At 33.6% G+C, this 14286-nt stretch overlaps 1 protein-coding gene across 1 annotated transcript; it reads right to left on the reverse strand.

Moving 5' to 3' along the window:
* Nucleotides 1-212: 212 nt before the first annotated feature.
* On the reverse strand, nucleotides 213-12067 carry LOC148613827 (transcription factor ATOH7-like). Its single transcript, XM_088587470.1, has 2 exons — nucleotides 11581-12067; nucleotides 213-615 (listed from the first exon to the last, which is right to left on the reverse strand). Exons 1-2 carry the CDS (start codon nucleotides 11989-11991, stop codon nucleotides 532-534), a joined length of 495 nt encoding a protein of 164 aa, XP_088443596.1. The 5' UTR covers nucleotides 11992-12067; the 3' UTR covers nucleotides 213-531.
* Nucleotides 12068-14286: the final 2219 nt, after the last annotated feature.

Here is a 14286-nt window from a genome sequence, read left to right on the forward strand (position 1 = left end):
TACCTATATATCTCAACAAAGTAATTCCAAATAAAAGTAATCATTCCTTTATACAGAATTACCCTATGGTCATTTATGTTATGCAGTACTTAAAGGAAAATTGACAAATTAAATCCAAACACCAAAAGTGTATGAATACAATTATGAAAATTATATCTTGTTATGTTAAAAAAATCTTCTTTGGTTTTGGAGCATTTGTTAATAAAATGACCTAATTATTTATATTTTTGTTAATGTTCAAACGACTTAAAATATACGTATTGTAAATGGTTTTAATCAATTAAGAAACAAAATTATTTCACTGAAAAAGCATGCACATTTCGTCGTTATCTATCGGCAAATCCAAAAAGAGCTGTTCCACATTATATTTTATTTCTATACATGTACTTGTTATCAAAAGTTGGCAAAACGGAATACAGGATACATATTACATATGATTAAGTAAGTTAAAAAAATCTAAATTGTTCAACAATATCACATTTAAACAATCAACAATATCAAATACTGAATTTAAAAGCTCTTTGATTTTGATTACACATCTGGAAGTGATGTTATTTCATTCATTCCTAGACTTCCATATTCCGGCCAAACCTGCTGAGTTGTCCTTGCAAAGTTCTGAAACAAAACAGGATAAAGTCTAAAAAGTGATGTTATTTAATGTAAATATGATGTCAGAGATCCGTAATTTCTTCCCACTTTCTAAGTTGAATACTAATATATTCTTTTTTTTATCTATTTGGCCATTAATGTTAATTTATATTTTCGTTATTACAGGATTTCCCCTTTGTACACAGTACAATTTAGCAACTGTTTAAATGTCATGATGGAGATTATTATTTTATATCTTCGACAGATTTACTACAATAATTCATCATTTAACAAAAGTACAATTATAGTAATATGATATTAATAAGTGATGATTTCTGTATTGGTCGGAAGCTCGCTTTAATAGGGCATAACAGAAATTATCACGTAACAATATCTTTATGCATGGATTAAGTCAATGCAACAATAACATGAAAATATGGGATAACTTAAGATTTCAAGAACCAGTAACACAGAAGCGGAGACTATGTATACACAACATTATAGGTTTTCAAAACATGATACAGTTGATTATGAAAAAATGAGTTTTTTTTTCGGTTCAAATTCACTGTGATCCTCCTTTCTAGCCCCTTATAAAGAAATGGGGTAGCATGCTTTTTATAATTCAAAGAGGTCATTTCAGCACGACCTATTTTCAAAGTCTTTAAATAATGATTTTGATATCGCGATTTGTTTTATCATATATGTCTCTTATTTTAGTTGTTTAGGCACCCGATATCATCCCCTACTAAAAATATACGGTTGATTGATTGATTGTTGTTGTTTATTGCCGTTTCGGCGACCAGGGCCATATCACGGCAAGAACATTTAATGCAAGGAAAATATTAAAAGCAAGATCAAAGTCTCTTCATAAAATAATGAAATTAAAACAAGCAGCTATTTACATATAAAAAGGTACATAAAAGGTGAACCTAAGACATAAAATACATATAGAAACATAACTTCGATAAAACATTTAAAATATTGAAAAATCAAGGAAGGTATCCAATTTAGATTTTATTAAATAAACCGATGTCCCGCAAGAAATCGATAATGTTTTTAGATGAAACGGTCTTGAACAAATCAAACATATTGGCGCAGTCAAAATAATTTTGCCTGGTCTTGGCAAAATCCACACAATCTAGAAGAACATGTTTGATAGAGAAAGGGCAACCACATGGGATACACTCAGGTGGAGGATCACCAACAAGCAAATGGCCATGTGTAAATCTAGAATGTCCAATGCGGCATCTAGTCATGACCACTTGCTCTTTGCGATTGCCCGACCCGGATTGATGAACGCCTAGATCGGGTTTTATGGAATTGAGTTTGTTGTGTTCAAGACCGTCCCAACGGTCCTGCCACATCTTTAAAATATATTTCCTTATTAAAGGTTTAAAATCGGTGTATGGCAAACTAACGTCCTTTATTATTTCATTTAATGCCTTTTTGGCAACCCTGTCTACAACTGAATTCCCCTGAATACCAACATGACTGGGTACCCAGAGAAAAACAATCTCTTTATCAAATTCCCGAAGTCGATGAATAAAATACAAAATTTGTAAAATAAGAGTGTTTTTCAGTTTGTGATTCTTAATTGCCAAAAGACAGCTCAAAGAGTCAGAACAAATAATAAACTGTGACAGATTAGATTGAGTAATCAATTTAAGTGCTAACAATATGGCTCGAGCTTCAGCTGTGAATATGGAAGCGCTCGATGGCAACCGTTCAGTTACAGTTCTGTCACCATGGACAGCAGCACATGCAACGCTATCGCCATCTTTTGAGCCATCTGTATACACCGTCGAAAAATCCGGATAATTTGCTTTAATTTCAGAAAATTTTTGTTGTAAAAATAAAGGATTGGTATCGGACTTTTTATATTCACGCAGATCAAAAATGAAAGAAGGATGTGGAAACTCCCATGGAGGGCATTTCGAAGTAACAACAGGTGTCACTGCATTGGTCTCCAGATGAATTGCTTCCAAATGAAGTTTTATTCGAATTCCAAAAGGAGGGGTTTTGCTTTCATGTTTTCGATAAATGTCGACATAAATAGGATTAATGACACAGTCGTAGGCAGGGCTATCTGGGTAGGCCATAAGTTTACTTACATATTGAAGACCTAATTTCAAACGTCTGTCTCCAAGGGATGGTTCATTTGCCTCGGCATAAAGGCTCTCAATAGGAGAGGTTCTGAAGGCACCAAGGCAAAGTCGCAACCCCTGGTGGTGAACAGCGTCTAAAATTTTAAGGTAAGATTTTTTGGCGGAACCATAAACAATAGATCCATAATCAAGTTTAGACCTAACCAAAGATCTATATAAATTTAATAAAATTGAGGTATCAGCACCCCAATCGGTACTGGACACCATTTTTAAAATATCTAGTGCCTTAAGACACCTAGATTTAAGTAATTTGATATGGGGAAGAAAAGAAAGTTTACTATCAAAAAGTAATCCAAGGAATTTTGTTTCTTCTACTATTTTGATTTTATTACCATAAAGAAAGAGATCTGGGTCCGGATGCAGCTTTCGCTTTCGACAAAAGTGCATACCAACAGTTTTAGATGTAGAAAACTTAAACCCATTCTCCAAAGCCCATTGCTCAATTCTTTTGAGGCAAAGTTGTAACTGCCTTTCAATATTACTCATATTTTGTCCCCTGTAGCAGATCAAAAAGTCGTCTACATACAAGGAACCGTCAATATTGTCCTTCAAAACTTGGGCTAAACTATTAATTTTAATACTGAAGAGAGTGACAGAAAGAATACTTCCCTGAGGAACACCCATTTCCTGTTCCTTCTCCTCAGAAAAAGTCGAATTTACCCTCACATTAAAATGACGATCTGACAAAAAATTAGACAAGAACAGAGGAAGTCTTCCTTTCAACCCCATATCAAATATATCTTTTAAAATACCATATTTCCACGTCGTGTCATAGGCTTTTTCTAAATCGAAAAAGACCGACACAACATGTTCTTTTTTAGCAAATGCATTTCTGATGAGCGTTTCAAACCGGACTAAATGGTCAAGAGTACTTCTGCCTTGCCTAAAACCACACTGAATATTAGTGAGTAAGTTGTGCTTCTCAAGGAACCACACAAGGCGATCATTGACCATTCGTTCCATAGTCTTGCAGACGCAGCTTGTCAATGCGATCGGGCGATAATTTGAAGGATCCGTATGATCCTTTCCTGGTTTTGGAATAGGGACAACTGAAGCCGTTTTCCAGATGGACGGAACGTTACCAGAAGTCCATATCTCGTTCATTAACGCAAGAAGTGTATGTAGAGATGGATCAGGAAGATGTTTCAAAAGTTGATAGTGAATATTATCTAGCCCACTAGCTGTATCGTGGGCTTTAGCCAGTGACGATTTTAGTTCCTCTATAGAAAATTGAGAGTTGTAGGATTCAGCATTATTTGACTTGAAGTTTAATTTTGTCTTTTCTGCAGATGATTTAATTTTTTGAAAATCCGGTTTGTAGTTAGTTGAGGATGAATGTTTAGCGAATGTTTCAGCTAGCTTATTGGCGATATCTTTTTCGGTGGTTAGAGTGGTATTACCAACTTTAAGGTGTTTCACTGAAGAATTCGAATTTTTTCCTTTTACTTTTCTAATAAAATTCCATACTTTATTGAGGGGAGTGTGAGATTTAATACTAGAAACAAAATTTTTCCAAGAGGTTCGTCTGGCTTGTTTACATGTACGTCGAGCTTTTGCTCGAAATATTCGGAAGTTTGACAGATTTGCTGGTGTAGGATTTTTGTCAAACCGGCGATGGGCCTTGTTGCGTTCTTCGATCGCTTTGTCGCACTCATCAGTAAACCATGGTTTACTAGGCCTTTTTGGATTTGTCGAGGTTTTAGGTATTGTTTTATTAGCAATTGATGTAAGTCTTTCATTAAATAATAAAATGGGATCTTCAACATCCTTCATCGTTTCTAATCGTAATTCTTCAAGACAGTGGGCTTCAAATGAAGCCCAATCTGCTTTCTCAAGTTTAAAACGAGGTTGACGTTCCTCCGTTTTGGAGGATAAATGCTCCAAAATAATTGGAAAATGATCACTCCCGCACAAGTCATCATGAACTCGCCATGTAAACTCTGAAAGTACGAGAGGATCACAAATGCTTAAATCAATAGAAGAATACGATCCATTGCCTGAATGAAGGAACGTTGAAGATCCGTCATTAAATATGCACAAATCTTCTTGCTGAAGGAGCTCCTCAACTTTTTTACCTTTATCATTCGTATGATTACTTCCCCATAAAGGATTATGAGCATTAAAGTCACCCAAAATAATAAATGGTTTGGGCAACTGCTTAACCACATCAACTAATTTATTTCTGCACAAAATTGAATTTGGGGGAATGTAAATGGAACAAACGGTTATGGTTTTATCAAGGGATAACCGAACGGCCACTGCTTGTAGATCGGTAGTTAAAGGAACTGAACTATGTATTACTCTGTCCCTAATAAAAATGGTAGATCCACCAGCAGCTCGTTCATTTGCCTCAGCAAATGTACTATACATTGTATATCCTTTTACGGAAATTTGATCCGTTTCTTTTAAATGAGTCTCCTGGAGACATAATGCAACTGGTAAAATAGACTGAACAAGAAGAGTTAATTCCAAAATATTAGCCTTTAAACCTCGACAATTCCATTGAAGTAATTTGGCCATTTTTATGGGTGACGAATGGGGGATATTTTCTCTGACTTGGATCCGCGACCACGACTCGATGACCTTCTAGTACGAGTGCCACCATTAAGGTCAATTCGAATTGACTGAGCGCGCTGCTCCTTGTATTTTTTCATGGCAACAGGATCTGTTTGGTCAATCTGATCAAGGTCGGGACCCAGCCAGTTTTCACCTGGACAAAGTCCATGATCTGTTGTTTCCATGTCAGATTCGGAATCCGAGTCCGACACCACAGGCGACACAATCTGTCGCCTAGGCTTGGATTTCTCCAAGTCCTCTACACGGAAATTCCCCAACTTTTTTGGGGGTTGGACATTCTTCTGTTGAGATTTGGAAGACGATGACTGTTGTGATGATGGAGATGATTTTGAAGATGATCCGGAATTTTGGGATGACTGAGTCTGGGAACATTGGTGAGATTTCTTAGCTCTGGCCTTTTTAATTTCCTCTAAACATTTTTTGGATGGTTTCATTATTTTGGTGGATACCTCAGTGGGCAGTTTGGCAAGACCATTGATATCCTCTTTCCAACTCATGATCGTCTGCACCTCAACAGTCGAGGACAGACAAGCACGCTTTGCAACACTAGCATAAGATGTTTTGCCAGATGCAAGAAAATTGTTGGAAAGGGACCACTTCTGGCGAGCTTCACTATATGAAATTTTGTTTTCAGTTTTTATCTTTAAAATATCTTTTTCTTTCTTATAAAGAGGGCAATCTTTAGATGATGACATGTGAGCTTCCTCACAGTTTCTGCATTTCAGATCTTTTCTGCAGTCGATTCCCTCGTGTCCTTCTTCAGAGCATCGGAAACAAAACAGTTTTCCTCTACACTGGCCCTTTCCATGCCCAAACTTCTGGCATTTAAAACACCGAAGTGGGTTAGGAATATACAGACTGACAGCTGTCCTGTATGGACCAATGTAGACATGAGATGGCACTGAAGTGGAACTAAATGTTAACAGGATTGTTCTCATTGGTGTGGTTGCATCTGCACGTCGAGAAGTAAATCTTTTCACTGACTTAACGCCTTGTGATTTCAGTTCCTCACAGATCTCTTCATCAGTCAAGGCGTCGAGGTCTCGACCCCGGTATTTAAGGACACCCTGTGACTGATTTAGTGACTTGTGTGCAGATGAAACCACATCAAGGTCACCAATCCTGGTTAATTTTAACAAATTTGATGATTGGCCAGGTCTGAGGCATTCAATTAAAATTCCTGATCTTATTTTCTTTGTATCTTTAACATCATCAGCTACACCCTTGATAGTTTTCTGTATTAAAAAAGGAGAAAGGTCATTAACAATTTTGTCTTTATCTTTTGCAGAAATTACAATAAATCTTGGCCAGTTTTTATCACTTTCGTCAGAAGAATTGCAGACATCACTTTTTCGTTTTTTTGAATAAGAAACATTGGACTCCCCGTTGTTTTTTGTCGCCATGTTAAAATTTAGTAAGTTTCATCGTCTCTGTTCCCCACCCGCCACCGAGTGCCAACACGGGCGATGCTAGGACTCTACGGATTTCCAGCAGATAGCATCAGGGATTCCAGAGACGACATACTCGAACAGAGCGTATCTATCAATGGCGCATAGACAGCGTACTACTCGATTGACCCATGAGCCACCGCCTTCTTCATTTGCCATTTGTAAGCTTTTGAAAATCTTGGAAACATTGGATTTAACAAAATGCCATCAGTAAAGCAGGTGGACAAATGAAGGGCATGGCGTGACCAGCCGATTGATCGAACCGGGTCCATCCGATCTCCCGTTTAGATGACCTAAGAGCCGAGTGGCATATACAGCCGTATCCTCGATCATCCAGCCATCGATGACACGGGGGTTACGTCACGACTGGAGTCTAGATACGACCTTCATCCACTAGGACCTCCTCGCCCACCAATAACTCACGGGTTGCAACTCACGGCAAACAAGTAGGTGAACCCACTTTTTATTTTAAACACCGGGCCCACGGTCGATGTTCGGATCGCTTTAGTCTGGCCTCTAACCTTTGACCTTTCCAGCATGGGTAACCCTACCAGGAGAAAAAACTCCAGCTGGCATAGCTCTTAGGATCACTAAGGCACGCAAGCCCCCCTACCACGACAAGGATAGCGATCCACAGGGGGGAAAAATATACGGAATCTAATCTCATCTGTTGAACCACTTACATTTAAATGTGTGATTGTAATACCCAAATCTCCATTATGCTCATGTTGAAGGATCGAGCTATAGTGTATAGTCGATAGTCTCCGCTTCAATCTATGCTGATTATACTTGATCGAAATATTTCTCATTTTTTCGCTTTTTGCTACTTTTATTTTTACCTTTTTCATAATTTGCAGACGACGTATAAGACAACCCTTTGTTCCGAACGTCCCGTATTTAAGCTTTTTGCACCTGGTCCATGCTCCCGGTTTTTAGTGGAGATCGAGTTGCTCATTTGCTTTTGTTACTTTGTATTTATGATTTTAGTAACTTTGTGTTCTTTGTTTTTATATTTTTGTTTTCCATGTCTGGTCTTTGTCAATGGATTACATTTTTTTTATTACCACTACAACCTTGGTTCCCTTGATTACTCTTGAGCAACATTGTCCATTTCGAGTTATCTAACTTGGTATTTTGTTGAAACAGATAGATACATGTAGCGGGGTATACTAAGAAATGATAAAAAATGCAATCTTTGTAATTCTGGTGACATTGGTGATGAATATCATTTTATTTTTTACAGGTAAAGCTTTAATAAATGAGAGAAAGAAATATCTTTATTATATAGATAGCAGTGTCTTATTGAATGTTTCCAGTGCAGTAAATTTCGATAATTCACACTATGAAATAAATTCGGTAATTTCAATTCGACGTTCACAAAATTTGAAATTTATGCTGAAAATATCAACGCATACTCGAGGAAATCTATATAATAAACAGAATAATCAATTGGTTGTCGTGAATAACCAAAATATGGTCACTCGTGCCAAGAACGCATTTATATATTTAACTCATGTGCGGAACAAATTCCGCTCACTCTTTAAATCTAGTCGTTTTTCGGCACTCGTGATAATATTTTGGTTACTCACTCTTTCCAATTAATTGTCCTATTAATATATATATATTTTAATATAGACCTTGCACATACAAATTTGAAATATTTTTCAATCTACATATCTAGTATTGTTAAAACAAATATGTTAATTTAATCATCGTGAAAGTTTATCCTCCAAGTTAATACTTATCTATATTACTTTTTCCCACGTACATAGTAATGTAAGTTTTTGTACTGTAGTATTATTGCGTAAAGTTTTCCATATTGGCTAGCCGATGAGCAAAAACTCAGTCAATATGGAAAACCTTACGCAATTATAACTTTGTTCACTAACTAGTCCAATGAATTTTAACAAAGGCAATATAACGTTTTGGACGGGTAATGTCGTATTGGACGGCTAATTCCCGTATTGGCGCACTTTTGTATTTTGCATTGTTTTGGCAGTTTTTACCATCTTTAGGCTAATATTCGAACGTTAGTCAATAATATGTAATATATACTCTCTGTATGTATGTTATAATTTTAGAAAATGAATAAGTATTCGTATTCGTATATTTACCAACTACATCTATGGTATCCCAATATTATAAAGAATGCATATAAATTACAAATGACGCTAATAATATTATCGAATGAAGACGTTGACAGTTTTGATTTTCAGATTTTTACTGTCAAGAAAAACAATTCTTGTTTCTGGTTATTTGGTTAGGTTTGTGTGAACAAGCTGATTTTTCATTAGTTTAATAATTATGTATTCCATTATATTTCATTTCTTTACATTTGATCTGTTCTCTACAGTGGTCCGAGTTACTATACGCTTCATTGCATTTTGCATTTACTTCACATTCTGCCTAAAATCTGCTCACTGATTGTTACTGGTTAAATTATACTTAGGGGTTGGATGTCTTAATTTTCCACTCGTGTTAGTAGTATTTTATTTTGGTATAAATACTCAGAGTTTTGTACAGTGTTTCAATATGGAATTAGAAGGCCAAGATGTACATATTCGAAAGCAGTATAGCCAGCAGATAAGGTATTTATGTTGTTCATTTTTCCATAAACTTTTCATTATTAGTACTGGCATTTTGCAAGTTAGAGTTTTTACCAAGTTTCATTTTAATTTTTTATTATTTTGATTTTGAATATCATTGAGTCAGTTTAATTGATTTGATGCTAAGGTACCTTGTTATAGTGAGTACTTATAACGAACTTAAATGGTCATTTTGTGTAGTATTATAGTTAACTGTGGGTATTACATTTAACTGCTTGATTGTTGAGTTGTGCTCTATTTATGTGTTCAATCTGTTTTGAACATGCAAATACAATCTGATTGATGTTATTTGTTTGAATATTTGCAATAATGTTCTATAATTTGCATATATTTGATAATTAAATTGTTTCGTATGCGTATTTATATATATATATATGCGTCTCTTTGTTCATATTCTGTAGATCTTTTCTTCTGCATCTGAATTAAAAGTAATTCCATATTCATGTTTTCTTTGGGCCATTAATTGCTATCGACCCTCACTTGGTCACATTTTTTTTTCTGTTGACTGTTTCAATTAAGGTAAAAGAATAGTTTTTAAATGATGGTTAAAATATTGCATATAAACGACTTTGGTCGGTTTACGGTACGACATAACATTCGCAGTTTATTCAGCGTATATCGACCCACGGTTGTTTATTTACAGTATTCTTTCCAACCTCGAAAACAATCCTTAAATGATTAACATTGCCATGTTTTCAGGCGACAACTTTTACTTTAAAGTTTTCTAAACTGAATACCTACGAGTTATATATGATATAAATTGATATTTTATTATGATAACTGTATTCCCATCTCCTTTTTCTTGGTTAAAATTAAGTTTCCATCAAATGATTTTGTTCAGATATTAGCGATACTGATTTGAAGTTAATTTCCATTAAAATCCCACATTTTAAGTATTGTTAAATTGACAGATAGTAATTTTTTTTAAATTCCCGCTTCTGTCTTCTTTTTTTTTTTAAAATTTATGCAATGAACAGCAGCAGTCTTCAAATAAAAAAAAATGATTTATTGGAGCCTCTGTAAGTAACTTTTTAAAAACCTTAATAAAGTCAAATAAAGTTAATGTGACGTTTTGGTCGGAGAAAATCTGAGAATGAATTTAAAAAATCTAATTCACGTGACAATGTTATTCGTCGAATTTATTACACCTGGATCATTCGATAATTTATTGCAATCTATATACATGTAATAATGTTGATCATACACCGATCCCTTTGGGAATCATTTTTCGTGAAAGAAACAGATGAAATTTATTATATGTTGTTATGCTACATGTCATGTTAGATTGCCTACCCCCGAATCATATCATATTTTATTTATTAAAATTTGGAGTGTTACAAATTTCAAAATATCTAAAATACTGAGGCTTCACTCCTTATATGCACATGTTAGAACCTCTCGCTGTTTGAGTTGGCTTCCTATTCCGTAAGTTTTGGTTTTGAGTACTTCTTGTAGAAATTGATATTTGGAGGTAGATCGTCCTATGTAATTTATCCTGCTGTTGCTCATGAACGGTTACTTCTTGAACACGTGTACAGAATATGAAAATTTGCAATAACGATATAATCAATATTTTATTTACATGTATTTTAGGTATTGCATGTTTTTCGTAAATATTCATTTGTTATCTGAAATATTTAAGTTGTCAGTACCGACAAAATTTGTGATTGCAGCAGAAAATATTCAAAGGTGAAATTACTTAATTTGTTTTCTATTATGTTAAAGAAATATAAACCATGTTCTATCAAATTTACATAAAAAAAAACATGTTTGTATAAAGAAAAATATGGTATTGTATTTTGTAAAAAAAATAAATTAATAATATAACATTTTGTATGATACATCTTGAATCTTTGAATATTAGACAGACGCCAAAGTGAAATGAAATATCGTATTTATTTAAATACTTATTCTTTTTTTAAGCAAGTTTTGAGCACGTTTTATTTCAGAACTGTTTTTGACATTCAAAAGTTATATGAAACTGATATATTTAAAAAATAAAAGGAATGTTTAAGCTTAAAGTATATTTTTGTTTATTGAAACATCTGTTTTAGTGAATATAATAATGAAGTAATTTATCAAAATTATTAATACATATCCTTGATCTCTTATCATAAACTTAACTATCTCTTTTTATGTATACAATAAAAACAAAAAAATATTCACCCAGAAGTTGAAAACGGAAAACAAAATTACCTCGCTGCCATCTTCGGCCCAGGAAGTTATGTATCTTTGAATCGCCTGCCCATTGTGTAGTCTGCTTCCGTGATAATCAATCATTCTTTGTCCAAAACTTTCAGCCATAGATCTATCATATTCCTCTATCATATTTTGAAGATTTACAATATAGTCAATGGCAAATTGTAAAGTTTTCACTTTCGACAACCTTTTGTGTTTGTTTTCGCAAGGCACGTGTTTCCTCAATTTCAAAAATGCATTGTTGACAGCCTGTACGCGCTTCCTTTCACGCGCATTTCTTCGCGCCACTAAATGTGGCGGTTTTTCACTATGTGGAATATGACGGTATGTCGATTTCTTCTGGGGCCTTATCGTCATGTCGTCCGAATTGTTAACAATGCAATTGCAGTTCTCCGATCCTTGCTGCATTCGTGTTAATTACTTATTTAGAAAACAAACAAACTAAAAGATGACGGAAAATGTCACAATTTACGTGAGAGGAAACCGAGGCAGATGCAGAAGTAGAAAGTGATGCTGTACCATCGGATATAAGGTCATTTAATATTTATGATATCTGTTTCTTCGTTGTGAGTTATGTCTTGATGATCGAAGTTTAAAGCGGAGCGGCGACAATATAATTAACACATTCAATACCCTGTCATAACATCTTAGAGACAATGACGTACTTGTTAGCAGGTTCACCCATACTTGTAAAATACCTTGATTATTGATTAAACATAAAAAATGTAATTGCTTGACAGATTTAAGACATTTTTAAATACCGGACTGTCTAGTATAAGCTGTTGATTACAAAATTGAAAGAAATGTTTTCTTTTTATAATTGCTTTTATCCAACCCGTATTTTGTCATTTTTCATTAGCATCGAAATAAGAACTTTTATCATTTATAATGTAATATTGTTGTTTCTACGTTTTTTATCACGAAAATTGTAGGGATAACCCCATTATGTGGTAAATAGAGGGATAAGGGACGGGGAGAAGGGTAAAATGTATGGGGTCGATATTTTGAATGTAGAGGATGCGGAAAAGTAGTTATAACTTATATGACAAAACAAAGAGGAATAAGTTTAACTGGTGAAAAAATCAAAAATATGAAATTCAATTTAATGAATTAATATTATTAATATTTGATAAAGAACAATGCAATTGGGATTTTATGAGGGATGGGGATTTTTCTTTAGAGAACGATATTCTTTTTTGGGAATAGGGACAGGAACAATTGGAAAATGGGAAAGGGGATGGTATATGTTTATAGCGTAAATGGTAAGTTAATACTATTAAGAGCTGTACTGAGGAAAAGGAAGTGATTAGTAGAGTTAGTAGAAACTAACGATCGAGTCATTCTTAAGTGTTTTAATACCAATTTGTATATCATATGAAATATGATAACGACAAAACAAACGTCAGAGTGTATTAAAAAATTTCATCGATTGTACGTAAATTTAATTTATTTTTATGCTAATTTAAATTAAATAATGCGAAACTATATATGTGTTAAAAAACACATCTTTTTGTCAAAATTACTACCAGGTTTACGAATTTACTTAAACAAATATATATTTAGAACAAAGTGATGATTTTGTCACAAAAGGATTTTAAAGTGAAATAAAGAAAATTAAACCTTTATAGTAAAGTTGCAACCATGTGAGTGTTATTTCATTTTTCTCGATAACATTTTAGATAAAAAAAAATAAACTTAAAAAAATAATATCATGTCAAATCAGTTTTTATCTATTTCAGTGTTAGCCATAAAACATCTTATGAACTTTTCCTTTACAGTAGACTATTAGGTTTTTTTTCATTTCACATATAGAATGAATAAAAATGTTCAACGTCAAATGCATTTAATGAATTTTAAAAAGTCATCATTACATTTGTTTCATTGTAGGTACTTTGAATAATCTTACAAATCGTGTATAAGAAAAAAAATAATATATTGTCATCAGTTTTTGTATAAAAATCGGTTGCTTCAATTGATTTTGTATTGTTAAACAATTCTGAGGCATTAGACAGTTCTAACATGACATAAAAGGAAATTGATTCATGAATAATTAAAGAAATCATTTACTATAACTAGAGGGATCTCCACTGGAAGCCGCCAGTAGCATTGTGATTTATTGTGAATGTTAATATTCTGTTTGAAAATTAATACTTTAAATCGTTTCTTTGTATTTATATATAGTTTTGTCAAATAGGAGTAAAAACCAGAATTAAAATACAACATTATCTGCAAATGTATTGTGCTGGTATTGATTAACTGGGTTATTCATTTACAAAAAAGTATTAGTAAATATAATGATAGTTACTCATGCAATCCTATTTCAGGATTGGGAATCATCATAAATGTTCGCTACATAAATTTCGAACGTTAATTTATCGTTGTTTTGTACATACAAAGAAATTTGTTTGTCGCTGTATTAATTATTACGGCATATTCTGCAATAGCTGTTTAATATTCTCTTAGGTCAATTTTAATTTTTAAAATTTAAATTTTTTGATGACTTTGTGACATTACTTTTACGCACAATTTCGAAAACCTCTTTGTAATAATTTTAATTGCAAATTCATATGTAATATTTTTCGCATAAATTCTAATTCTACATTTTACTGGTAATATTTCAAAAGCATTGAGGAAACGATATCCCTATACTGCATTATAATTTTATTATATAAAGTGGAAATATTCTGATTAGTACATGTATTA

This window comes from Perna viridis, chromosome 6 (genome assembly GCF_037379345.1).
Source record: "Perna viridis isolate PV_CMFRI_1.1 ecotype Kerala chromosome 6, ASM3737934v1, whole genome shotgun sequence".
NCBI classification, from domain to species: domain Eukaryota; kingdom Metazoa; phylum Mollusca; class Bivalvia; order Mytilida; family Mytilidae; genus Perna; species Perna viridis.